Below are 23247 nucleotides of genomic sequence, written 5' to 3' on the forward strand. Positions count from 1 at the left end.
ATTTGGGAATGCCAACTGAACTTTATCTTGAATGATGACTTGTTCTGGCCCTGGTGGCTGAAATGTCAACATAATTCTCCTTAACTTAAGCATGGAAGTGCTTTATTGCTCCAAGATTAACATCAACATCTTAAGGACAGTCTCTGATCAGAAGTTTCAAACTTTTACACAACTGTTTCTCCAAGGCATCCAAAACAAAAATGAAAAAATGCAACATATCCAAACACGATACCACTTTTCTTCAATTTGGTTTCAAGTGCATCCATCATAAGGATAAAGGCTTTCATTCAAAATTTCATCAGCATAGGTACATCATCATTGACCTTTTCTAAACCCTTTCCCTTAATTTGCAGTCAACATCAGGCAGGCTTTCTTTTGCCTTGATTCAGTTCTGACAAAGCTCCCACTTCTATCAATAAGGGTGATGTTCAGCAGCTTAAAAGGCAATTTATTGCTTTGGCTACAGATCTTTGATTAGGACCTCCACTTGAACCATTAATCAGTTTTCCTCCTCTCTTTTACTCATGCTCTTATCTGTGTATCTCTAGTGAGTTTTATTTGCTCTCTCAGCATAGTGAGTGATCAGTGGTTGGGCTTGGTTTCCCTGTGGTGAGGTTGTGCATGTTGGATATCTCATGCTGATGACATTAGTTTTATTGATATAAAAATAGAGTGTGCTGTAAATACTCAGCAGGTCAAACAGCATCTGTGGAGAGTGAAACGGAGACATTTCAGGTCTGTGACTTTTACTCAGAACAGTCATTGATCTAAAATGTTAATGCTGTTTCTCTCCCCATTGATGCTTCCAGGCCTGCTGGCATACAAGATGATGAATGATGATGATGGATGATGAATGGGATGGATAGGATAGAAGTGGAGAGACTCTTCCCACTCAGAAAGGACAGTAGGACTAGGGGGCATAGCCTCAAGATAAAGGGGAGGCAGTTTAGAATGGAGTTGAGGAGGAACTTCTTCACTCAAAGGGTGGTGAATCTCTGGAATTCTCTGCCCATTGATGTGGTGGAGGCTGCCTCGCTAAATATTTTTAAGACATGGGTTGATGGGTTTTTGATAAGCGAGGGGATTAAGGGTTATGGGGAGAGGGCGGGAATGTGGAACTGAGCCACGACAGATCAGCCATGATCTTATTGAATGGCGGGGCAGGCTCAAAGGGCTAGATGGCCTACTCCTGCTCCTATTTCCTATGTTCTTATGTGTAAAGTTTCCCTCATATTAAAGTCAGGACTAACTATGCAGCCTCCAAACAGATAGAGAGGGGCAGGGGAGGTGAGGTGGTGTGGTGGTGTGTCTTTAAGCACTTGACAAAGTACTACATAAAAGCTCGATTATCAAAACTGAGGCTCACGGAACAGGAGAATCAGTGTCAAACAGGATTAAAAAATGACTTGAGAGAAAACAGTGAATCCTAGTGAATGGTTATGGAAGGTAGTAGATGGTGGTGTTTCCCAAAGTTCAAGCTCAGATCACTGACTTCTGTGCTATTTGCAAATGACTTAGATATTGGAATAAAATTACAAAACTTTCTGGTGATACTGAACTTGGAGGATTGACACAGTGCAACATTACATAGATAGGCCATGAGAATAGCCAGACAAGTAACAGATGAAATTTAATGGAGAAAATCAAGATGATAGTTTGGCAGAAGGAGACAATGAGAAACAAAAGAGACTTAATGGCACATTTCTAAAGAACATGCAGGAAAAGTGGCATCTGGTGGTGCCTGTGCATCAATTTTTGAAGGTGGCAGGACATGTTGAGGGACTAATTAGCATAGCATTTGGAATCTTAGGCTTCACAATTAGGGACATTTGATACAAAAAGCAGATAGGTTATGCTAAACATTTATGAACCTCTGGTCAGGCCACAACTATAGCATTGCATCCAGTTCTGGCCACCAAATTTCCCGATGGATGTAAGGGTGCAGAGGAGATTATCAGGATGGTTTCAGAAATGGGGGACTGTAGCTGCAAGGTTACGTTTGAGTTTGTTCTCTTTGGAACAGAGAAGATTGGGGAGAGATTTGCTGGAGGTGTACAAGATGACAATTTTGGATAAATAGACAAGGAAAAGTTATTCCCATTAGCTAATGGTACAAGGAGGAGAAGACATAGGTTTAAAGTTTTGGGCAAGAGATGGAGGCAATATGTGAGAAATAATCTTGTTTCACAGCAAATAGTAATGGCCTAGCCCCCTCTGCCTGAGGGTGTTGGAAGCAGGTGCAATGATTTCAAATAGAAATCAGATGGACACCTGGAGGAAATAAACTTGCAGGATTATGGGAATAAAGCAGGGGATCACTGACTGGATTGTTCCATGGAGAGCTGGCACAGATGCAATGGGTTGAATGGCTTCTTTCTGTGTCAGAAATTACTCCATGAATCCAATCAAAAAATTCAATTAGCTACATGTTTGGTAGCTAAGCTAATGGATAGCAATATGAAGACAGAAAATTCAGACCCTAACATGAAGTAAGTGTACAATAATTAGAGACATGTAGAAAAAAAGCACTGTCAGAAACCTTTTTTTTTGTGATCTTTTATTTGGAAAAGTTTTATTAAAAAAATCTTGCAGTATAATTTTTCCATATTAAGTGCAATTTCCTCAGTATAAAATCAGAAAAAATAAAAAAATAAAAAAATTTAAGTCACCTAAATACGCTTAAAAGGATTTTAACCATTTCTATCTGCACATTTATTTTAAAAACCTAATTCAAGTATCTCCATAATAACCAGAGTCACTGGAGAGCTGAGAATTACAAACACGACTGGAGGAAGAATTCCAGATATGCAGGTTCATGTAAGTGCCAAAAGGATCAAAACTGGATGTCAGCCCTGGGGTACAAGTCGATTCCAGGTTTTCATTCACTGCATGCGAGACTGAGTTGTCGGATGTGAAGAAGCTTTGGTAAGGCTCGCATTGTGGGGTCCAAATGGATCCAAACAATCCAGACATAGGGGACAGACTTCTTGTTCCTGAGAGGTAGGACTGGTAAAAGCGAGAGTGAGTGAGACAGCTGTGTATTTCCAACTATTCAAAAAATGTATTTATAAAGAATGGTGTTAGTTTTCTTTATATATTATCGAATAAATTAAACATGCTACTGCTTTGCATTTTATAGCATTCAACATTTTTTTTTACATATATATATATATATATATAGACATCCTAATTTTGAAAGCCAATGAATTCTCAATATATAAAGACAGTATATCTCATCCTGACACTGAAAATATTTCAATCAGTACAGCTATAGTCATACTGAACATAGTGTGCACTTAAATTGCACTCCAAATTTGCCTCCAGCTACATAATGTCCACATATATTATGACCAACACTAATTTTAGTATACATTTCCATAAACAGAAAACTTCTCATTACAAGTTAGACAACTTACAGGAGTGCTGATATAGTTAGAAGGTTTCCAGCTAGAGGGAGTTTCCTGAGTGGACCAAGTACCAGTACTGCTTGAATCAGCAAAAGATGCATTCTGGCCCTCAGTGTAAATGAAGGGGTGAAACAAATTCAGGTTGCCTATTGTGAAGAAATTTTAAAAATACATTTTGGTTATTATCTTTTGAAAGGGTGTCATACCCACAGTTTAAGCAATAGTGTTGATAATGGATGTGTGGAAGATTAGATTTTTCCATTAATTGCTGATCACAAATGTTACAGAGCCATATTCTGATTTATACACAATAACAGTATTCCAATACATTAAATTAAATAATCAATAAAGCAAATGATTCACCACTTGCTAAAATGTTAAGGTTAAAACAATTATGGTTATTTTAGTAGCTAGAAAGAGGGAAAGAGAGGAAAAGCAAAGACAAAGCTCTTGCTTTAATGGACTACATTAGTTCATACCATTAAGCCTCAGAGTCACATATACAGTTTGACTGCAAGCTTCTACAAGTTGTATCTATTTCAAGTTGCCAATATAAACACACTGCAGACTGATTTTTAGATTTACCCCAGGCTTGCCTTCAGTCTGGCCTCCAATCGCTTCTCTTCTTTGGAAACTGGTTGCAAGAGTGGCCATCGCTTGTTTTTGCCAAATTAGTCAGAAATCTCACCCATAGCTAATTATTTCCCTGTGAAACATTAAATAGCTGCAGGACAGCCAGTACCAGCAGGAGCACATTCCCCACCATCCAAAAAATCCTGTCCCAAGACTGACTCTGGTTTCTTCCTTCATCAACTAATGGTCAGGAATAACAAAGTCAAATTCTGGAATAATTCATTAAGAAAAGCTGTTGCGAGAATTATATTTCCAAAGTGAGACAACTGAACAGTTATGGCAAGAAACCATGGATGATTTCACAGAAATAAATTTTCTGGACCAAACTCTTATGTTCCTAAAAATTATATTCAAGCATCAATGCACACAATATTTAATAAGTAGGAATGAAGGATCTAAAGTAGTATGCTAGAAATTTATAGTTTCATTTGCTGATGACACCAAGATTGGTGGAGTAGTGGATGAGGTGGAGGGCTCTTACAGGCTGCAAAGAGACATTGACAGGATGCAGAGCTGGGCAGAAAAGTGGCAGATGGAGTTTAACCCTGATAAGTGTAAGGTGATTCATTTTGGTAGGACAAACTTGAATGCAGATTGCAGGGTCAACAGCAGGGTTCTGAGGAATGTGGAAGAACAGAGATCTTGGGGTTCATATCCACAGATCTCTGACGGTTGCCACTCAAGTGGATAGAGCTGTGAAGAAGGCTCATAGTGTGTTAGCGCTTATTAACAGGGGGTTTGAGTTTAAGAGCCGTGGGGTTATGCTGCAACTATACTGGACGTTGGTGAGACCACATTTGGAATACTGTGTTCAGTTCTGGTCACCTCACTGTAAGAAGGATGTGGAAGCATTGGAGAGTGTGCAGAGGAGATTTACTAGGATGCTGCCGGGTTTGGAGGTGAGGTCTTATGAGGAAAGGTTGAGGGAGCTGGGGCTTTTCTCTTTGGAGCGGAGGAGGATGAGAGGCGACAAGAGGTTTATAAGATGATGAGGGGGATTGATAGAGTGGATGTAGCTGTTACTAGGGGGCATAACTTAAGGTTCATGGGGGGAGATGTAGGAAGGATGTCCGAGGTAGATTCTTCACTCAGAGTGGTTGGGGTGTGGGATAGACTGCCTGCTGTGATAGTGGAGTTGGACACTTTAGGAACTTTCAAGTGGTTATTGGATAGGCACATGGAGCACACCAGAATTGTAGGGAGTGGGATAGCTTGATCTTGGGATCAGACATAGCTCTGCACAACACTGAGGGCTGAAGGGCCTGTACTGTGCTGTAATGTTTTATGCTCTATGCTCTGCTCTCTAAAGATATCTACTCTAATTGATTCTTTTGGGCACAAGTCAAGTTTCGTTCCCATAAGTGAAGGATAATGTTGCATTTTATCAAATTGTCCTACAGAGACCTTACCTTCAGAAACACTGGAGAAATCACTCTCATGATATGTGTTGAAGAGATTGCTGCAATGATCACTGTTGAATGTGGTCCGGGAAAGATGGCTTCAAATTTTAAAAAAATTAATATATCATAAGTATCAATTTACAAATAAATAAGACTAAAAAAGATCGAAAAAGTTTATTTTTAAGTAACAATGCAAACAAAACAAAAGGCCTCACATTACAACTCAAGTTAAAAGTCAAGACTATATCAGTTGGTGATGAAAGAAAAAATTCAGATGTTTATTTTAACATAAATATGCAAACAGAGCCCAGTTACAGTGAAAGAATAAGTTATTATTTTCCACACATTAAATAAACAGACGAGTAGACAAAAAAATAAATTAATCAGGGGCAATTTTACAGATCTATACTCCCTTCGGGGAGCCTGGCTTGCCAATAGCATACATTTGGACTAGAGGTAAGCACTATCCATTGTTCTCCAATCATTGTGATGTTGTACATTGACCTAGTGAAGCAGCTTTAAATAGCGGAAATTTGAGTCATTTTGGCTGAAGAATAATAATAGCAAATTATGTGGAATTAAACAATCCAAAAAATAATCCACAAGCATACATGCACATTTCACATTAAAGTAATCCCCAACTAGATAAGCATCTTTTTAAAAATAAATTATTGTACAATTGAAATTATTTTAAAATATCTATTTTAGACTCAAAATACTACACAAATTATCCTCAGCCAGTATGCTGGGGTGAAAAACTGAAGGCAGCCTTTCTCATGATGGAACTTGGATCACATTTTCTGGATACTATGCACAATGGCAAACACAATGGGCAGCATTTCATACTAATGTTATCAAATGCAGGGTGAACACAACTAATCTTTAAATAGTAAAACTGGAATGGGGTGGGAGTGGTGGTGGTGATGGCGTTCATGCTTAATAGCTCAATTCAAGAAACAAACGCATTAAAAATACTCTCAGAATTCCAAAGTATTTTTGTTACGACTGGTGAAGTATCACTATGATAAAAATGCTCAAAGGTGCAGAAAATAAAAATTATATTGCGATTCTTTGGACATCGCTGCTTGTAGAACCAACGTACCTGTAATCAGCAGCAGCATTTGGCTGTTGGTTGATCTGCATACCGTTTCCAGAATGGCATATCAAACCATTTGTGGGAGGGATGGATTTTAAACATTGCCCATTTACTGTTGTGTAAAGACCTGGAAAATGCAAGCAACGATGAGAGTAAATGCCAAAATCAAAGTTATATTATTCTTGCTGAAATAAATGCCAAAAAAGTACAAATTTTGAAGCTCAGATTGTCTTCAGCACCAAGCAATCCAATTACTAGGAACAGGAGTCATCCATTCGGCACCACAAGCATTGTCCATCATTCAGAGGTTATGGCTGATTTTGATCCAACTCTCTTTATTCTATCCCTGGCTGGCAAAAATCTATTGATCTAAAATTTGAAATGAGTTATGAACTAGCATTAACTAATTTTTGTGGGAATGTTCAATAACTCTAACACCTTTATTTGTTTCCTGACTTGTCTGATGAATGGCCTGGCTTTGATTTTAAATTTAAATCTTAATGTCTTGGACTTGAGGGTTCAGGCACAAATTCAAAATGTGCAAAACTTGGAAATGCAGTAAAGGAAATAGTAAGGGAGATGACAATAAAGAGAACAATTAACAAGACGGTGGAGAAAGCAGATGCATACAGATGAACTTCAATGTTAGGTGATACATTTTGGTTGGAAAAATGAGGGGGCACAAACAAGCTAAATGGTATAATATTAAAGGAGGTTCAAGAGAGAGACCTGGGAATCTTTGTGTACAAAACAGAGGCAGCTGAACAGTTTAACAAAACAGTGAATAATAAATGGGATCCCGGACATTATACGCAGCAGATTAGAGCTCAAATGCCATAGAGTCATTTTTACCTGTGTAAAAGACTAGTTCAGACCCAGCTAATGTAGTTTGTCCAATTCTGGACATCGAACCTTAGGAAAGACATTAAGGCTCTGAAGTGGGTACAGAAGAGATTTACTGGAATGGTTCTCAGGATAAGGGATTGTGATTATGAGGCTAGGTGACGGATTACAGTTACGTGGATAGAATTATTCCTCTTAAAGCACAGTAAGTAGTCTCAACACCAGGTTAACCTGGTGTTGAGAGACTACTTATTGTGCCTACCCCAGTCTAACACCAGCAACTGGCTACCCCTCTTAAAGCAGGGTAAGCCTGGGGAGGATTTGATAGGTATGTTTAGCTGATGCGAATAAAAAAGGATGAATAATGAGACAGCAGACTTGCCTTAAAAACCCATACTAACAAGAGGAAACATGGTTAAGATTCTGAATATGCTGCTAGATAGGGGTGATCAATGCAGATTTTAATAGTAAAAAGGGAGTTGGATAAATATTTGGAAAAACAAATTGCAGGGAAATAGGTCCAACTGCATTGCTTTTTGAAATAAATGATAGACAGATGGGCAGAATACCTCCCTTGTCCTTGAACTCCACTGCCAATATCAGGTAGTTTATCTTTCCTTGTGCCTCGCAAACCATTATGGTGAATCTGTGCGGCACTCCTTCCAAGATCAGATATTCTTTGTAATTTTATGCTTTCATCTACACTATTTACAATGCCATCTATCTTTGTGCTAGCAAATTGAGGTAAGAGGCTTTCGATTGTGTGATCCAAGTAATTAGTGAAAATAGTGAACAGTCAAAGCCTCAGCACTGATCCGTGGAGGAATTCCTTTCAATTTGAGTATTAACCCATTATTTCTCCTGTTTTCTGCTGTCTAAACAAATCTTAAACCAGGTCAATAATTTGTCTTCAATTCCATGAAATTTAATTTTAGAAGAAACTCTCTCTTATTTGCAGCCTCATCAATATCTTTTAAAAATTCATATAAAGTATATTTGTAGTCATTTCCCCATCTGTTACTTTGTTAATTCCTTGTAAATTTCCATTAGGTTAATTAGATATGACATACCTTTACAGATTCATATTCACTCTCTCTAATCAGCTGAAATTTGGCCAAGTGCCCAATCTGTCCATAATCATAGATTCTAATAACTTCTCACATCACATTCAAGAATAATGGGTCTATAATTTCCTGGTTTCTCTATCTCCTTTCATAAAAAAATTGAATGACATTTACAATTTTCCAAAATAAGGGAACAATTTCTGAATCAAGAGAACCTCTTAATTATTACTTCATGAACTAGGTGTTTCTACTCAAAAGATCTTTCTAATTGGTATCAAAAACCTAGATTGAATTAAATACCAATTCTCAGCATGGCTTAGATTATTCAAAATTAAAAAGAAATTACAGCATAAACACTGATTGAAAATACAAGTTATCAGAAGTTTATATAGAGAAGTAATTTATAATCATATACTATGTTGAATATGAAGAAATTTGAAAAAAGTCTTCAATTGTCTTAGCTAGACAAATATCAAGGTTTTTTTCCAATCATGGTATTTCTCACTTGCTTATAATTAAATCTTGTATATTCAAAAGACAGACTATGCTAATACTTCAAAAATGTTTGCATACTAATATTCTGTTGCAAAAGGTGGGAGAAAAAAAAGTGATGCAATAAAAGATGAAAATTAGTTAACAAGCATTTGGTTTGGCCAGCAGTCCAAGAATTTAAACCTCATAATTTAGGCAGTAGCCCACAATATTTTTGCAGAGTTCAGCAGAACACTCTTGGATCCACAAACCTGAAGAACAACTTTCCAGATTATAACATAGGTGAAACAGGATGCAGTATGTGCGGACCGGTTCTCCTCTAGAAAGGCAGTCAGAAACCTATGCAATTTATAGGACCCCAAATTGTGTGGTAAAAAGCTTACCATCTGAGACAGGCAGATGCTTTTGTCACGCAGCAATAGAACTGCAAACATCACAGCAGAATAACTTTCAGAGTTAACAGGGCAGGAAGTCTGATGATTCTATTTTGAGATGATGTTGCCTCATTTACATCCATTTCAGCAGGTTAAAATTAACTCCATGATCTATTGGCTGAACTTGCATGTAATTTGTGCATTTCATCTAAAGGGATGGCATTTCCATACAGAACCAAGTACTCATAATTTAAAGGCTAATATAATGTGTCAGTACTTGTTAAAACATTCGTGATGTCAATACAACGTTCAATGTAAATGCAGTACAATATACTTAACCTTAAAACTACTGTTTAATTTTCTCAAGGGTTAAATGCCATCAGATGTTTTTCTTTTCTTCAGAAGACCAGAAGTATTTATTAACAATACACCATTTTAAATTACTGATCGCATAACCTACAATCTGCTTCTTACCTGGACTTTTCTTTAATCCTGCAGCAACTGCAGCAAAGGTAGGGCAATGGCTTTTATCTTGGAGAGTTGAGGCCTGTGGGTCTCCTCTTAGGTGTACATTATTACTGGATGATTGGCTGAAATGAACAAGCCTTTTACAAAATAAAAAGGAAATCTCAATTCTAGCAGCATTTTACATTATATACGTTTTTTTAATAAAAGGGATATTTATTATTACCTTCTACTTCCTGGACTATGATGTTCTTGTAAAGCTGGGTGATAAATTGGAGAAGCCTGCTGAAAAATCCTCTGCCCTAAAGTAAATGTTTAAAATTTTAAAACACAGTATATAAAGATGCACTTTTTGGCTTAGCGATAAACTGTATTAATTGCCAGATATGATTTTGCACCATATGTGTAAACTCAGGATCAATTGTATAAAGCATCAATAATACATGAGAATATCCCATGGTGTGTTAAGTTTAAGGTACTGAAGCAGGAAGGGAAAGATTAGTTGGTACACGTGAAAGATCAAAGAGATGCACTGCTGGAAGATTTTGGAAGGCGGAGAGAGACGAGAAACCAAAGGATTTAAAAAGGAAATGCCAGAAATAGAGCCAAAGCAGATGAAGGCACTATCAACCGTAATGAGGTAAAGTGGTCAAAGTGCACAGAAGGCTGGAGCAACAAGGAGGAAACATTTGGAACATGATATAGGACTGGAGGAAATTGCAAAGATAGACTGGGAGAAATAATGGAGAGGTTTAAATGACAAAGACTTTAAAGTTAATATTGTGGAATCCTGAAATTACAGAAGGAGTCCATTCAGCCCATTGAGTCAACACTGATTCTCTGACAGAGCATTCCACCCAAGCCCTATCCTCATAACCACATGTACTTAACTCACTAATCCCCTAACCTACAAATCCTGGGACACTAAGGGACAATTTAGCAAGACCAATACAGCCATATCAAAGAACCTGGGTCCAATATACCTCAAGGGTTTTGGGAACAGGACAGGTCTCATATACAATGGTTCTGGACAAATCAGGGTTTACAGAAGATAGAGGCCAGAACGGAGGATATTAGAGCAACAAATCTGGAGGGTTCAGGTGTGGCTTCAGGCAGAAGGCAATGCTGTGGTACAGCAGTAATCATTCTAGTCACGCATAAGATGCAAGACCAAGCTCAGTCAGATCAAACAGAACATGGAGGTTTCACATGTTCTGATTCAAATTCAGGACATGTAGGAAGCAGGATTGAGAGTGCAAGATACGTGGCAAAAAAGATGCTATTGAAATGGAGATTTTAACTCCAGTGACATGTCCACCTCTATTAAGTTGTTTGTCTCCCCCTCTCTCTCTGCCCTACCTCAATTTGCTGGCCATTGGTCAAGCATAATTCTGGACAGCAGGAAAGCCAACCACCGCAACCAAAGGAAATAATCTCCTAAGCTTGGATAAAGTTATAAGTTTATTTATTAATATCACAAGTAGGCTTACATTACCACTGTAATGAAGTTACTGTAAAAATCCCCTAGTTGCCACACTCAGTGCACTGAACAGGCGCCAGAGGGGGAATTTAGCATGGCCAATGCACCTAACCAGCACATCTTTCAGACTGTGTGAGGAAACCAGAGCACCCAGAGGAAACCTACACAGACATAGGGAGAACATGCAGACTCCACACAAACAATGACCCAAGCCGGGAATCTTACCCAGGTCCCTAGAGCTATGAGGCACAGTGGTAACCACTGTACTACCCCGTGGTAGCACAGCACCAGATAAATCACTGGGCAGAGCTGTCAGCAGCACTTTGTGATCTTGAAATATGCAGGTTTCTGGGGAGAGAAAGAATCAGAAGGCAAGGAAGTCTAAACTTTCCTTATAGGAACTGGAGAAACATTCCTGTTCCTACTGGCCCCACTAGACAAGTTTAGGAAAATCATATCTGATCAGATTTCTTTTGGCCCAGCTATTCTTCCTGTTGATTTCACCTTCCAACTCATGATCCCAATGGAAGTGTACTTAGGACCTGATTAAGATACTTGACTCCAATTTGCATATTTAAAAATATCCCAACACTGTTAGCTGGGTGGTCAGGCTGCCTGCTCAAGAGAGCAGTCTGAGACAGAAGAATGGCAGGGACATCACGTATGTTGGCAGTTAAGTTTCTGGATGATTTTCACTGACTGCCCACCCAGTTTCCATCAAGCAAATGGAGCTAAAGTCACCACTGATGCCTTTAAACCCAATCTCCGAACTGCAACACCGACTACACCAACATATCCAATTCCCCACAGTAATCATCTTTGAAAATGTCTTGATGAAGTGACTAGTGCCAAAGTGAGACTATTTTGAGTGGCTGGCCATTACCGATTACAAACAAGATTAATACTGTCTAAACTCATTTCACAACTAAATAAACCTTCCACCATTTAGACTGGGTTTGAACGGAGGTTTGATAGGCAAAAATTCATCTAATGCAATCTTGAATTATAATTTACAGACAAAACTATATTTTGAAGTACTTACTCTGTGCAGCGGAGGGTGCTAAGTGCAATTTGGCATTGATACTTTGATCCTTTTCTCCCTCAGAACTGCTGCTGCTCCAACTCCCCCAGCTGCCACGGCTTGCTCTCACACTATCTGAAGAACTGCCAGAATCAGAGCTAGATTCACCAGAACGTACTTTCCCGAATATCACCTTCCAGTTTGGACAACAATGCCCTAAACAAAGATCCAGCACAACAGTTAAGCGAATGTCAACAAAAACAGCTATTTTAATTCATGAAAATTTAAAGCTTGCAGTGTTTCACATGGAGCAGGCTTAATTTAAAAATGTTCAGTCTGGTGGAACAAGAGCTTACCTGTGCATATTAGGACATCTACAAGTTAGTTACTGCGATTAATATTTAAAGCTACATTGCTTAGATTAATTGTGCCATTACACTACAGATATAGAAATAGGAAATACCTCCAATTACAGTATTGACCTAGTTGGATTCATCCTATTACAATATAGTGAGAGCTATATCAAGTTAGGCTAGCTGAGCAGGCTGGGATTTCAAGAAAACAGGGCAAAAAAATGCAACCCAATCAGCACAGTTACCATTTTCTGCCTCTTTAAGATAAGCTTTTGTACAGACGTTAGCATTTTCCTTTTTTCCATATTGCCACACCTTCCTGGATCGGTCTTGAATTCTATCCTCTTGTCTACGATTGCAGTTCCTCTCACTGTGCACATCACCTGTCTGTTCAGTTGACCTAGCAAAACAGTCACAACTTTAGCCAGCTTTTAACACAGCTTCTAACCACAAAGAAATTCTTTTTAAAAATGATTTTTCCTTTAAAGATTAGAAATGAAAAATTAATAGTCTATAATCCACATACTATAAACTTCAGCCAGAGGTACAGATTTTTCAGGACATCAGGTAGGTGGAAGAAGAATCAACTTATATAAAACAACAGTTAAGATACTAAAAGTAGTCTATTTCAGGCATCCTATTATGGAACCGACTTTCAAGTTATGGAGCACATGCTGCAAAGATCTATTAACATCATGTCAGAAATTTTAAGAGCTTTTTTAAAATAAAGAGATTTCTTCATCACAGAAAGAAACTTCATCTGGCTGATAAATAAGTAATTAAAGAGTCATCAATCTAAAATTGTTACTTAGCAAGGAGAGGAACTAGCAGCAATTTCTTGACACAGGAACTTGGAGGTAATAACTTCTCACATGGGTGACTGATATAGAAACCATTTCATGGAAATCGTAGAAACACTACAGTGCAGAAACAGGCCATTTGGCCCATTGAGTCTGCACCGACCACAATCCCACCCAGGCCCTACCACCATATCCCTACGTATTTACCTGCTAATCCCTCTAACATACGCATCTCAGGACACTAAGGTGTAATTTTAGCTTGGCCAATCAACCTAACCCGCACATCTTTGGACTGTGGGAGAAAATCGGAGCACCTGGAGGAAACCCACACAGACACGAGGAGAATGTGCAAACTCCACACAGACAGCAATCAAAACCAGGAATCGAACCCAGGTCCCTGGAGCTGTGAAGCAGCAGTGCTAACCACTGTGCTATCGTGCCGCCCACAGAGGAAGCTGTGGAGAGAAAGCAATGGGACTAATTTAGGATTTCCTGAGCCAGACACATTAGGCCAAATAGACTCCTTCCATCTTGTAAATTTCTATGGTTTTAAATTTGGTGCAGCTCTAGATATCTTCTCAAATTCAATGGCATTAGGCATTCTTCTGAACAGTCCAAGCATCTTGGTTTTAGGGGAGTTAACTCGCATGATCCTAATACTCACCAGTACAATAGTGTAACCTAGAATGCAAAAAAAAAGCATTCCATGTGTTCTGGACCAGCTTTGTGTCTTTCAAATGTATATTTCTTTAATCTCTCTGAAGCTGGATTGGACAAGCATCTGGTCATTCAAGTCATAACACAATTATATTGCTTTATTTCACAGTAGGCAAACAGAGAATATGATCAGATTTAGTGCCTTCATGAAATAATATAAAATAATGAGGTTGCGAAGTTTCCTAATGCAAGTCACCTTGCTTCAATGGATTTAGTCCTTTACATTCTCTGCAGAGAATAACATTAGCTCTTTGTTGCCAACAACCTGTCAACCTTCAAAATCTTCAATATCTAACCCTGAGTGCTTTTATAGTCTGCCTTGCAACCAAAACTTGACTGTTCATATACTTTATTTTATTTGTTAAAGCTCAATATTTGATTCCACCCATCTCCAGGAGTTAGTCATGACTTAATTGGAGCTCATCTGACAATCACCTCCTTTTGAAACTTGCTCCTTCCAACGTTTAACAGGGGAATCAGGAATATTCCATCTCCCACAGTGTGAATCATTGTTATCTATCCTGGATACCTTAGTGGCAACTCCCCTACTATTTCCAATCTTTTGTTTAGAAGTATCAATATTTAGCCTTTGTCTGCATTCTGAAAATATTTAGTGTGTGACCTACTCTCTTAAACCAGTGCAAATGTATTCTTAAAATATATTTCCTATTTCTTTTCAAAGAAAGAAACGTTTAGAAAACGCAAAAACGTGACAATCTATTTTGATAGCAGCTTGCTCCATTTGTACACAATTAACAATATCTGTCACCCATAAACATATTTACTTACATTATATCTTAAAAACACATCTTCAGAGATTTCATACTTACTGTACAGAAATATTCCTGTTTTTCCCACAAGTTTTTCTTCCTTTCCATTTATTACGAATTGCAACTTCGCTTTTCTCCTGTTGTCTTTTCTGCTTAATACTGTCCATGGATGACTTTTGCTGATAGGGTTAAGTGTTTTAACCAGATTACATTGAGAAGTTTATAATAAAATGGTCTCAGCATTTTATGATTTATCAAAAACTCTCAAAATTGCGCCATTTTACTTCTGTAGGGTAATCCAGTTCACAGCCTTCAAAGCTATCATCATGTTCTGTGCTATGAGTTAGTATGAGCCACCAGAGAAAAAGTATCTTTGCACAATACTCAACAAAATTTCAATTCAGTATTAAAAATAAATGTAAAGTACATTAAATGAACAGTGAGACTGCACAATGGGATAGTGTCACTGTGACAATGTGTGGGCCTGAAGCACTAGCAGTGCTCAGAAGCTGCACACATACCACTTACTGCAAAAGAGGAACAAATGGTCTTGCATTTATCATTATTTTTAACCTTAAAAGAGTGACAAACTGGTTTAGTGGAATACTTTTGAAGTTCAGTCACTGTCATAGTACAAGAAGTGGAACAATTTGTGAGAAGCAAAGTCCCAAAAGCAATAATGAAATGACCAGATCATTTGTTTTTTGGTGTTGGCTGAGACATATATATGGGCTAGAACATCTGGAGAACCTATCCCTCAAGTGCTGTGAGTTCTTATGTCTACGTGAAGGAGTAGACAAGAACTCAGTTTAATGTCTCATTCTAAAGGGAGCACTCATTGGACTGTCAACCTAGATTTTGTGTCAAATCTTTGGAACAAAACTTGAACACACAATCTTCTGACTTGGGGCACACGTCATATCACTGAGTCAAGGCCAAAAGGTTCAATAAGGCTTCAACAAAGAGAAAGCATATAGTGTAATTGGAGCACCGGAACAGCACAATGGGTGCTTCAGGAGAATTTGTGGTATGCCTTGCTGTTGGACCCATTCCTTAAATTACTTCTTTTGATCAAAGAATTCCTACTCCAGGGCTTCCAACACTCCAACCCATTTTTTCTTAAAAGATACATCGTTAGACAGTTGCAACCTTGAAAAAGGTTAGAAACCAGAAAACATGCACCTAAAAATACTATTTTTTATGCTTCTGTTCTGTACAAAATTAAAGTGTGTGTACCTCAATTGTGGACAGAGACTGTGTTATAAATGAAGGCAGTACATTTTGTAGGACTGGCACATGAGCCTTTTCTTGAAGTTCATGGGACAACTGCTCTTCTGTCTTCCTATTTTCACTGATCTTCTCCATTGTTCCTTGTTGTGGCTTATCTGAGTATTAGAATTACAACATAAATAAAACAACAAAATATCATTTCTATTTTTTTTTTAAATTTAAAGCTAGTTCTCTTCCCATTGCCTCCCTTCACACCAGGGTTTATTCACCACTCCTGAAAGAGCCATCATTCTCTTTCGGAAAGGAATCCACAAGAACCAATAGTTCTCCATTACCTCAGCTAAATAGTATTACTTACAACATAAAATTTCTAATAGATGGAGGGAATGTGAAATAGGGTACACTGAAGTGTGACTGTATCCAATCCTGTCCCCACTTGTCACTTCATAAATCTCCAGACAGAATCACTGAACAACAGAACAGGAACTCCCATTGATTTCCTTTCCCAAATTCAGAGACTCAAGTCGAGTGCAGAACTCACATCAGTGCTGGAGTTGAAATCAGTTACCTCAGCACAGGGATTCAATTGAGAGACTTCCTCCTCCGGTGAGTTTAATTGCCCATGAGATAAATTGGAATGGAGCCACCATGTTGCATCTCTATATGGATCTGGCACAGCAACATGTTCTCAACTTATTTCTCAGGCGTGCGGATGCTGTTTAGTAGAGTAATGACCAGCTCTCTCCAGCTCAGTGCTATATAGAGCAAGTGTTTCTGGCCTGCTTTATTCTAAGGCAGGCACCAGTCTCAAACCAATTTAAAGGGAGCACCAAACAAAATCTGTAATTTCAGGCAATAGGTTTTGACTAGTAATTCATTTAGTGTTCTTCTTGCAACAGCATCATAATGGGCTATGATACTGCCTTATAAAAACTATAATTTATTTATTCAACATATACTGGAACACAGAAAGATGAATCATTGTCAATTAAAAGACGACATTAAAACACTGCTGTTAGAATTATTTTCTGTTCTGAACAATTCTTCAAATATTAAAATACCTTTAATAATGGATGAAGCAAATTGTGTTTCATCAGTCCTGAAGCTATCTTCTGACACCAGGCAATCATGGCTTTCATCTAGAGTATGTGCTTGGAAAGATCCGTAGTGATTCAATTCTTTAATGTCAGGGATAGGAGGCTCAGAACTTTGTTCCTCCGACAGTACACAGGTCACAAGTTCATTATCAGTAGTAGGCTCAGTTTCAAGAAAAAATGGCTTCACTTCACACTCTTGTACCATTTCCTCTATTTTTTCCAGATCCTCTCCTGCAAATGGTCCATAACTTTCATCATGTAGCTTCATATACGGAGGAATCTCTGTGTGAGGTTGCTGTTCCTTTGGACTATAAAATGGCACGTCACTAGTCTGCTGATATTCTTCACTGGTCCCACAAGTAACGTTTGTAGATGTATTCAGTTTACTTTTGCTGCAGTATTTGAGCTTTCTCGTACAATGGTTTGAGTTAACAGGACTCCGCTTCGAGGTATTTTGGTTTCGTACTGAGGGCCCACTCATTGCTACAACTCCTCTTCCTTTCCCCCTGTCTGACAAATTATTGCCTTCACTGTAAGCCTTACAGCCAGTTCTACTTAACCTGACAATAAAATAGAAACTATTAAAATTATACCATTGAGAATTAATCTAATTTTCATGGATGTTGTATTAGCAAAGTAAGTTTATTTTTAATGAATGTAAATTATTGACTTGTTTGTGGTTAATTAAACATTATTTCTAGTGTATATATATAACTTGAGATTTAGTTAAGTGTGTATTTTCAACATGATTACTGATGTGAACCAAATGGGCAAACAAAACATGAACCACTGCAAAAACAATGCTCTTTTCTGTAGCCAACATTTGTTGAAAATGTTATTATTGAAAGCTTACTTGTAAGTTGTGGAACCAAGTGTGTTAATGGAGGTTCTATCCTGTTGGAGCAGCAGGGAGGTATGGTACAGTCTTGATCTAGATTGACTAAATTCTGTCAAAATGTAGTGAGCACGTTGATAGGCCATTATGATGACGCAAAACAGCAGCAAACTACAAAACAAAAATTGCGTATGATTTCTCCAGCTCATTGAAAATAGAACAATAAATCAAAAATTAGCAATTTAGAGAAAATACGTTACTATAAAACTTGCAAAATCTAGAAAATTTTAATGGGGAATTGCAAATTACATCAGAGGACAATGCAATGTTAGGGGGAACATTTTAGAGCCCAGCTGATTTTACTTTCCACTCAGGTCCACACAGGAATTTCAAGCACCATGTACAACGGGCACCTCATCTACTATCGTCTGTTTTACCTTCAGAATATCTAATGACCACATAACTTCAACAAAAATGTTGCTGTCATTCCATTTCTTAAGAGAACAGTGCAAAGATTCACTTGTTTAAAGTTAAGTCACAGCTTGAATAGAACCCATTTTCTTTACAACACAAAATAGCAGCTCAAATCATAATCTAGGAGCCAAGGAACCTCGACACAAGTAGGAAGCCCTCCTTTTTTAAGTTTCTGTTTACATTGGATATCAGAATGAAAAGAAAACCTGTAGATTGCATGAAAATAAACCCTTAAACAATTACCAAAGACTGTTGCCAAGTTGTGGCACACTTTCAGCAAGATATCTTATGAGATATCAGGGGCTCCCTGAGCCAGGAAGTGGCTTTAAAAACTGAGGCTGGAAATTTACAGGACTTTCAATGGCATGCTTGGAGGTGGGAAGGCTGGCCAAGTGGCAACTCTCAGGGGGGAGGCCACCGTCTTTAACTGAAGACAGACCTGGCGGCAACAAATTCCAGCCCTGGATCCCACAGCCTAAAGTGGGATCACCACCCCACTACCCTTCGGTCCTGATGGCTGAACCCCTGCCACCTGTGAAAAATCCCAGCCCAAACTAGGGAGGCGTTGGCCTGGTGGCATAATTGCTAGATTATTAATCCAGAAACTCAGCTAATGTTCTGGGGACCTAGGTTCAAATCCCAGCATGGCAGATGGTGGATTTTGAATTTAATAAAAAATAAATCTGGAATTAAGAATCTACTGATGATCATGAAACCATTGTTGATTGCTGGGAAAACCCAACTGGTTCATTAATGTCCTTTAGCGAAGGAAATCTGCTGTCTGGACCACATGCGACTCCAGAGCCACAGCAATGTGGTTGACTCTCAGTTGCCCTTGGACAACTAGAGAGATGAGCAAAAAGTGCTGGCCAGCCAGCAACGCCCATGTCTCACAAATGAGGGCAGCACAGTGGCACAATAGTTAGCACTGCTGCGTCACAGGACCTGGGTTTGATTCCTGACTTGGGTCACTGTCTGTGTGGAGTTTGCACCTTCTCCCTGTGTCTGTGTGGGTTTCCTCCTGGTGCTCTGGTTTCCTCCCACAGTCCAAAAGATATGCAAGTTAGGTGGATTGGCTATGCTAACTTACCTCTTCGTGTCAGGGGGACGAGCTAGGGTAAATGCATAGGGTTATGGGGATAGGGCCTGGGTGGGATTGTGGTTGGTGCAAGCTTGATGGGCCGAATAGCCTCTTCCTGTACTGTAGGATTCTATGAATAAAAGAAAAGCAAAAACAACGTGTGCCCTGATGTTTATGAATCCTGGCATGAGAGATTTGGGACAGGATTAGAAAGCAATCAGTAAAAATAATTCCTGAAATAAATGGCTACAAATGGGAAAATCCTCTTTAATTAGAAATGTGAATTCTTAAACCTATCAATTTTCCACCAGGGGTCAAAAAACAAGGTGACAAGACTCAGGTAATCAACGTACAAAGTTGACACTTGGATTCCAGCATCAAATTAACTTACTGGGTACTTTAAACAAGTTTGCTTTGCAACAATTACACAAAACAATAACATCACAATAACTGTTGCCATATTAAAACTGTACTTCAAGAATATGCAAGTTTCTTGTTAAATTTCTGACCAGCTAAACAGGCAGACGATCATCCAGAATGGCTGCTCCCAACTCAGCGCTGGCACCAAGTCCGCACAAAGAGGTAACAAGTGGTGTGGAAGAGTCACATTCAGAGTGAACTGAAACTGCAAGCCTCTTGCAGTTAAAAGCTGTAATTCACGGATCACCCAGGAAGTGGTAAAATCTGGTGTAAACCTGGACAGAGAAGAGGGGAGAGAGAAATTTAGTCATATAAAGCAATGTGACCAAACTGAACAAGTTTAATCTGAAAAATAACAGTGGGTCTATATGTGGGACTAAATATTACACCACAGATATAGCCCACTTAACTCATTCATCTTTAACCATTTATAGAAATTTTTTTTTCCAGCCACCATATTTGCCTCCAACATTTGAAAACATAGGCCCTCAACCTACTCCCTAGATTACTATCAGAGTTCTCACAACACCAGGTTAAAGTCCACCAGGTTTATACGGTAGTATGAGCTTTTGGAGCACGGCTCCTGCATCACTCACCTGATGAAGGAGCGTGCTCCTAAAGATTGTGCTATCAAATAAATCTGTTGGGTGATAACCTGGTGTTGAGAGACTTCACTCCAATGCCGGCATCTCCACATCATAGATCACTATTAATACCTCTTGTCAGCAAGTAGAGTACAGGACATAAAAGTAAGTAAGGAAAAGTAGTGGTCCTCAAAATGACCTCCATGGGATCCACTCTACTTCCTCGATCCAGTCCAAAACATAACTATTCACCTCTACTTTCAGTTTCTGGTCACTCAGCCAATTTTGCATCATGCTGCCGGTTCATTCTTTGGGCTGCAACTTTGTTGGCAAGGTTATGTGAAACTTGCCTTTAAGAAGCTCAAATCAACTGCATTACACTCACCAACCTTCTGTGGGCAGTACTGAATGACAATGGGGTTTGGCAAGAGCCCAGAGTCATCTCTTTTAGAGAAGGGTCACCAACCTAAGTGCCACTCATGCACTTAACTAGACAGCCAGCCAGGACAAGGTTCTCAATAGGACCCACCTTCCTGAAGCCAGTAAGGCACCAAAGTGTCTACCCAGAGTACTCAAGAAAGTGGCCTGAGAAACACTGGGCACATTGGTGGTCATTTGGCAAGAGTCGATAGACTCTGGAACAGTTCCTATAGATTGGAGGGTAGCTAATGTAACCCCACTATCATGAAATATGCACTAGTTGAGTTCAGAATTTCTCTACATTTTACATCAATTTGTACTACGTAAGCTGCAAGATGAACTGGGTGAGGCTATGATAGATGCTGCTATGAATGCAGGTACTTTCTCTTAAGCACCCGAGAACCAAAAATCTGAAACAGGAGACTTTTATACCATTAGTCCGAGATAGATTCAAAATGTTATTTACAGAATTAGGAAAGGCAATTTCAACTAACTGACAATCTAATCCATTTTTCTGACATTTCAAATGTCTTGGCACCAGCAGACAATTGTACTGCTGATCACTAACTGGGTACTTCAGTCACTTCAAACAGCAAAGTGAGTTACTTTGCATGCTATTTAAACACAGTGGTAAACACTCCCTAATTCACAGTTTGCTGACTTCTGCTACTATCACCTGAACCTAAGATCAAGCGTAGTTTTGTTGTCCCACGTTTGTCTGCAGTCATGAGGTTACACTGAGGCTTCATTTGAAGCAACTTTTTAAAGCAGCATCTCGGCCTTTTGGCAAATGAGACCAAGCCTTGCTGGAGGTGCAATGCCTGCACCAATCAGCTTGGATCACGTAGATTAAGTCCAAAACAGGAAGTGGCCAGCCTGTCTTGGGAATGTCTCACTTGCTGAGACTTGGAATTGGACTTCAATTGGATTGAATTGGATATAAACAAAAACGCAAATCCCATTTGTTCATCATTCATACTTACACAATGCTGATCTCATGTGAAGAATTAGCTTCCAGTACAAATGATTCACATTTTAGAATCTGAAACCCAAATCCTTGACATTTGTATCCGTTAATGCTCATCGAAATCACTGTGACTTTCAGTGGTCCAATGTTTTCAACCTTAAAATTCTTTCTGATGGCCAAGTTGAGTTCACTTCCTTTTGACTCTGAAATCAAGAGAATTTAGTAACTACAGTATTCTCAGATATCTGACAAACATCACCAAATGACATTCCAGAAGCTCAGGTCAATACCAAGATGGAAGCCATTTGAGCTTCTATGACATCTGTTAAGAGTTGTCATGAGATGCTGAGTGATAATGAGCATGCTGATGTTCAACGTTGAATAAAAAGACCTCTATGCTCTCCATAAAGCCGATGGGTTGTAGCAGAACTGCTCCATGTTCCTTGAACGTGGCAAAAGCCTACTACAAGGGAACCCAGTGTATCAAGCCTCTCCTGTTATACACCCATCAAATTTCATTGGCATGGGTCTAATGAAATGAGCACCCAAGTCTTAGCTATAGCTCAATGGTAGCACTCCTAAACGGGAAGGTTGTAGGTTCAAAAGTCATTATAGAGAACTAGAATCATGGATTCCTACAGTGCAGAAGGAGGCCATTTAACTCACCAACAGAGCATCTTACACAGGCCCACTCCTACCCTATCCATGTATTTATCCCGCTAATCTTAACATCTTGTGTCACTAAGGGGTAATTTAGCATAACCAATCCAGCTAATCTGCACATCTTTGGACTGTGCAAGGAAACTGGAGCACCTGGAGGAAACCCATGTAGAGAGTCACCTAAGACTGGAAATGAACCCGGGTCCCTGGCTCTGAGAGGCAGCAGTGCTAACCGTTATGCCAACTGGGAACAGGAGTTTCTATTTCTCATCGCTATTACCACTGCTCCTTCTGACTTCCCAGCCTGCTCCTCCAGCAATCCATAAACATTTAGTATTACTTCTTTGCTTTTGTATTCTGTGCTTCTATTAATAAAGCCAAGGATCCTATATCTTTTTAAAATAAGCTTCCTTTCAATTTATTCTGCTATCTGCAAATGTTTGTGTACCTACAGCTCCAGGTGTCTGTTCCTACACCCTTCCCCCTTCAAAACTGCATTTGTTTATATTGGCTCTTCTTATGCTTCCTCCCAAATGAATCACTTCACACATCTCTGCACTAAAT

At 38.9% G+C, this 23247-nt stretch overlaps 1 protein-coding gene across 1 annotated transcript in view; it reads right to left on the minus strand.

Moving 5' to 3' along the window:
- Nucleotides 1-2561: 2561 nt before the first annotated feature.
- Nucleotides 2562-23247, minus strand: part of tmem131l (transmembrane 131 like) — a 156602-nt gene continuing 135916 nt past the window's right edge. The window contains exons 22-35 of the mRNA XM_080192584.1: nt 22040-22226; nt 20142-20327; nt 18096-18248; nt 17207-17802; nt 16152-16300; nt 14976-15094; nt 12874-13028; nt 12297-12491; nt 10001-10076; nt 9784-9914; nt 6543-6663; nt 5450-5538; nt 3417-3553; nt 2562-3006 (exon numbers count right to left, since the gene is read on the minus strand). Coding sequence (XP_080048710.1) covers nt 2731-3006; nt 3417-3553; nt 5450-5538; nt 6543-6663; nt 9784-9914; nt 10001-10076; nt 12297-12491; nt 12874-13028; nt 14976-15094; nt 16152-16300; nt 17207-17802; nt 18096-18248; nt 20142-20327; nt 22040-22226 — 2570 coding nt within the window. The 3' untranslated portion in view covers nt 2562-2730. The remainder of the gene's footprint in view (nt 3007-3416; nt 3554-5449; nt 5539-6542; nt 6664-9783; nt 9915-10000; nt 10077-12296; nt 12492-12873; nt 13029-14975; nt 15095-16151; nt 16301-17206; nt 17803-18095; nt 18249-20141; nt 20328-22039; nt 22227-23247) is intronic.

Source organism: Carcharhinus amblyrhynchos, chromosome 1 (genome assembly GCF_965287045.1).
Source record: "Carcharhinus amblyrhynchos chromosome 1, sCarAmb.v2.hapA, whole genome shotgun sequence".
In the NCBI taxonomy this organism is placed as follows: domain Eukaryota; kingdom Metazoa; phylum Chordata; class Chondrichthyes; order Carcharhiniformes; family Carcharhinidae; genus Carcharhinus; species Carcharhinus amblyrhynchos.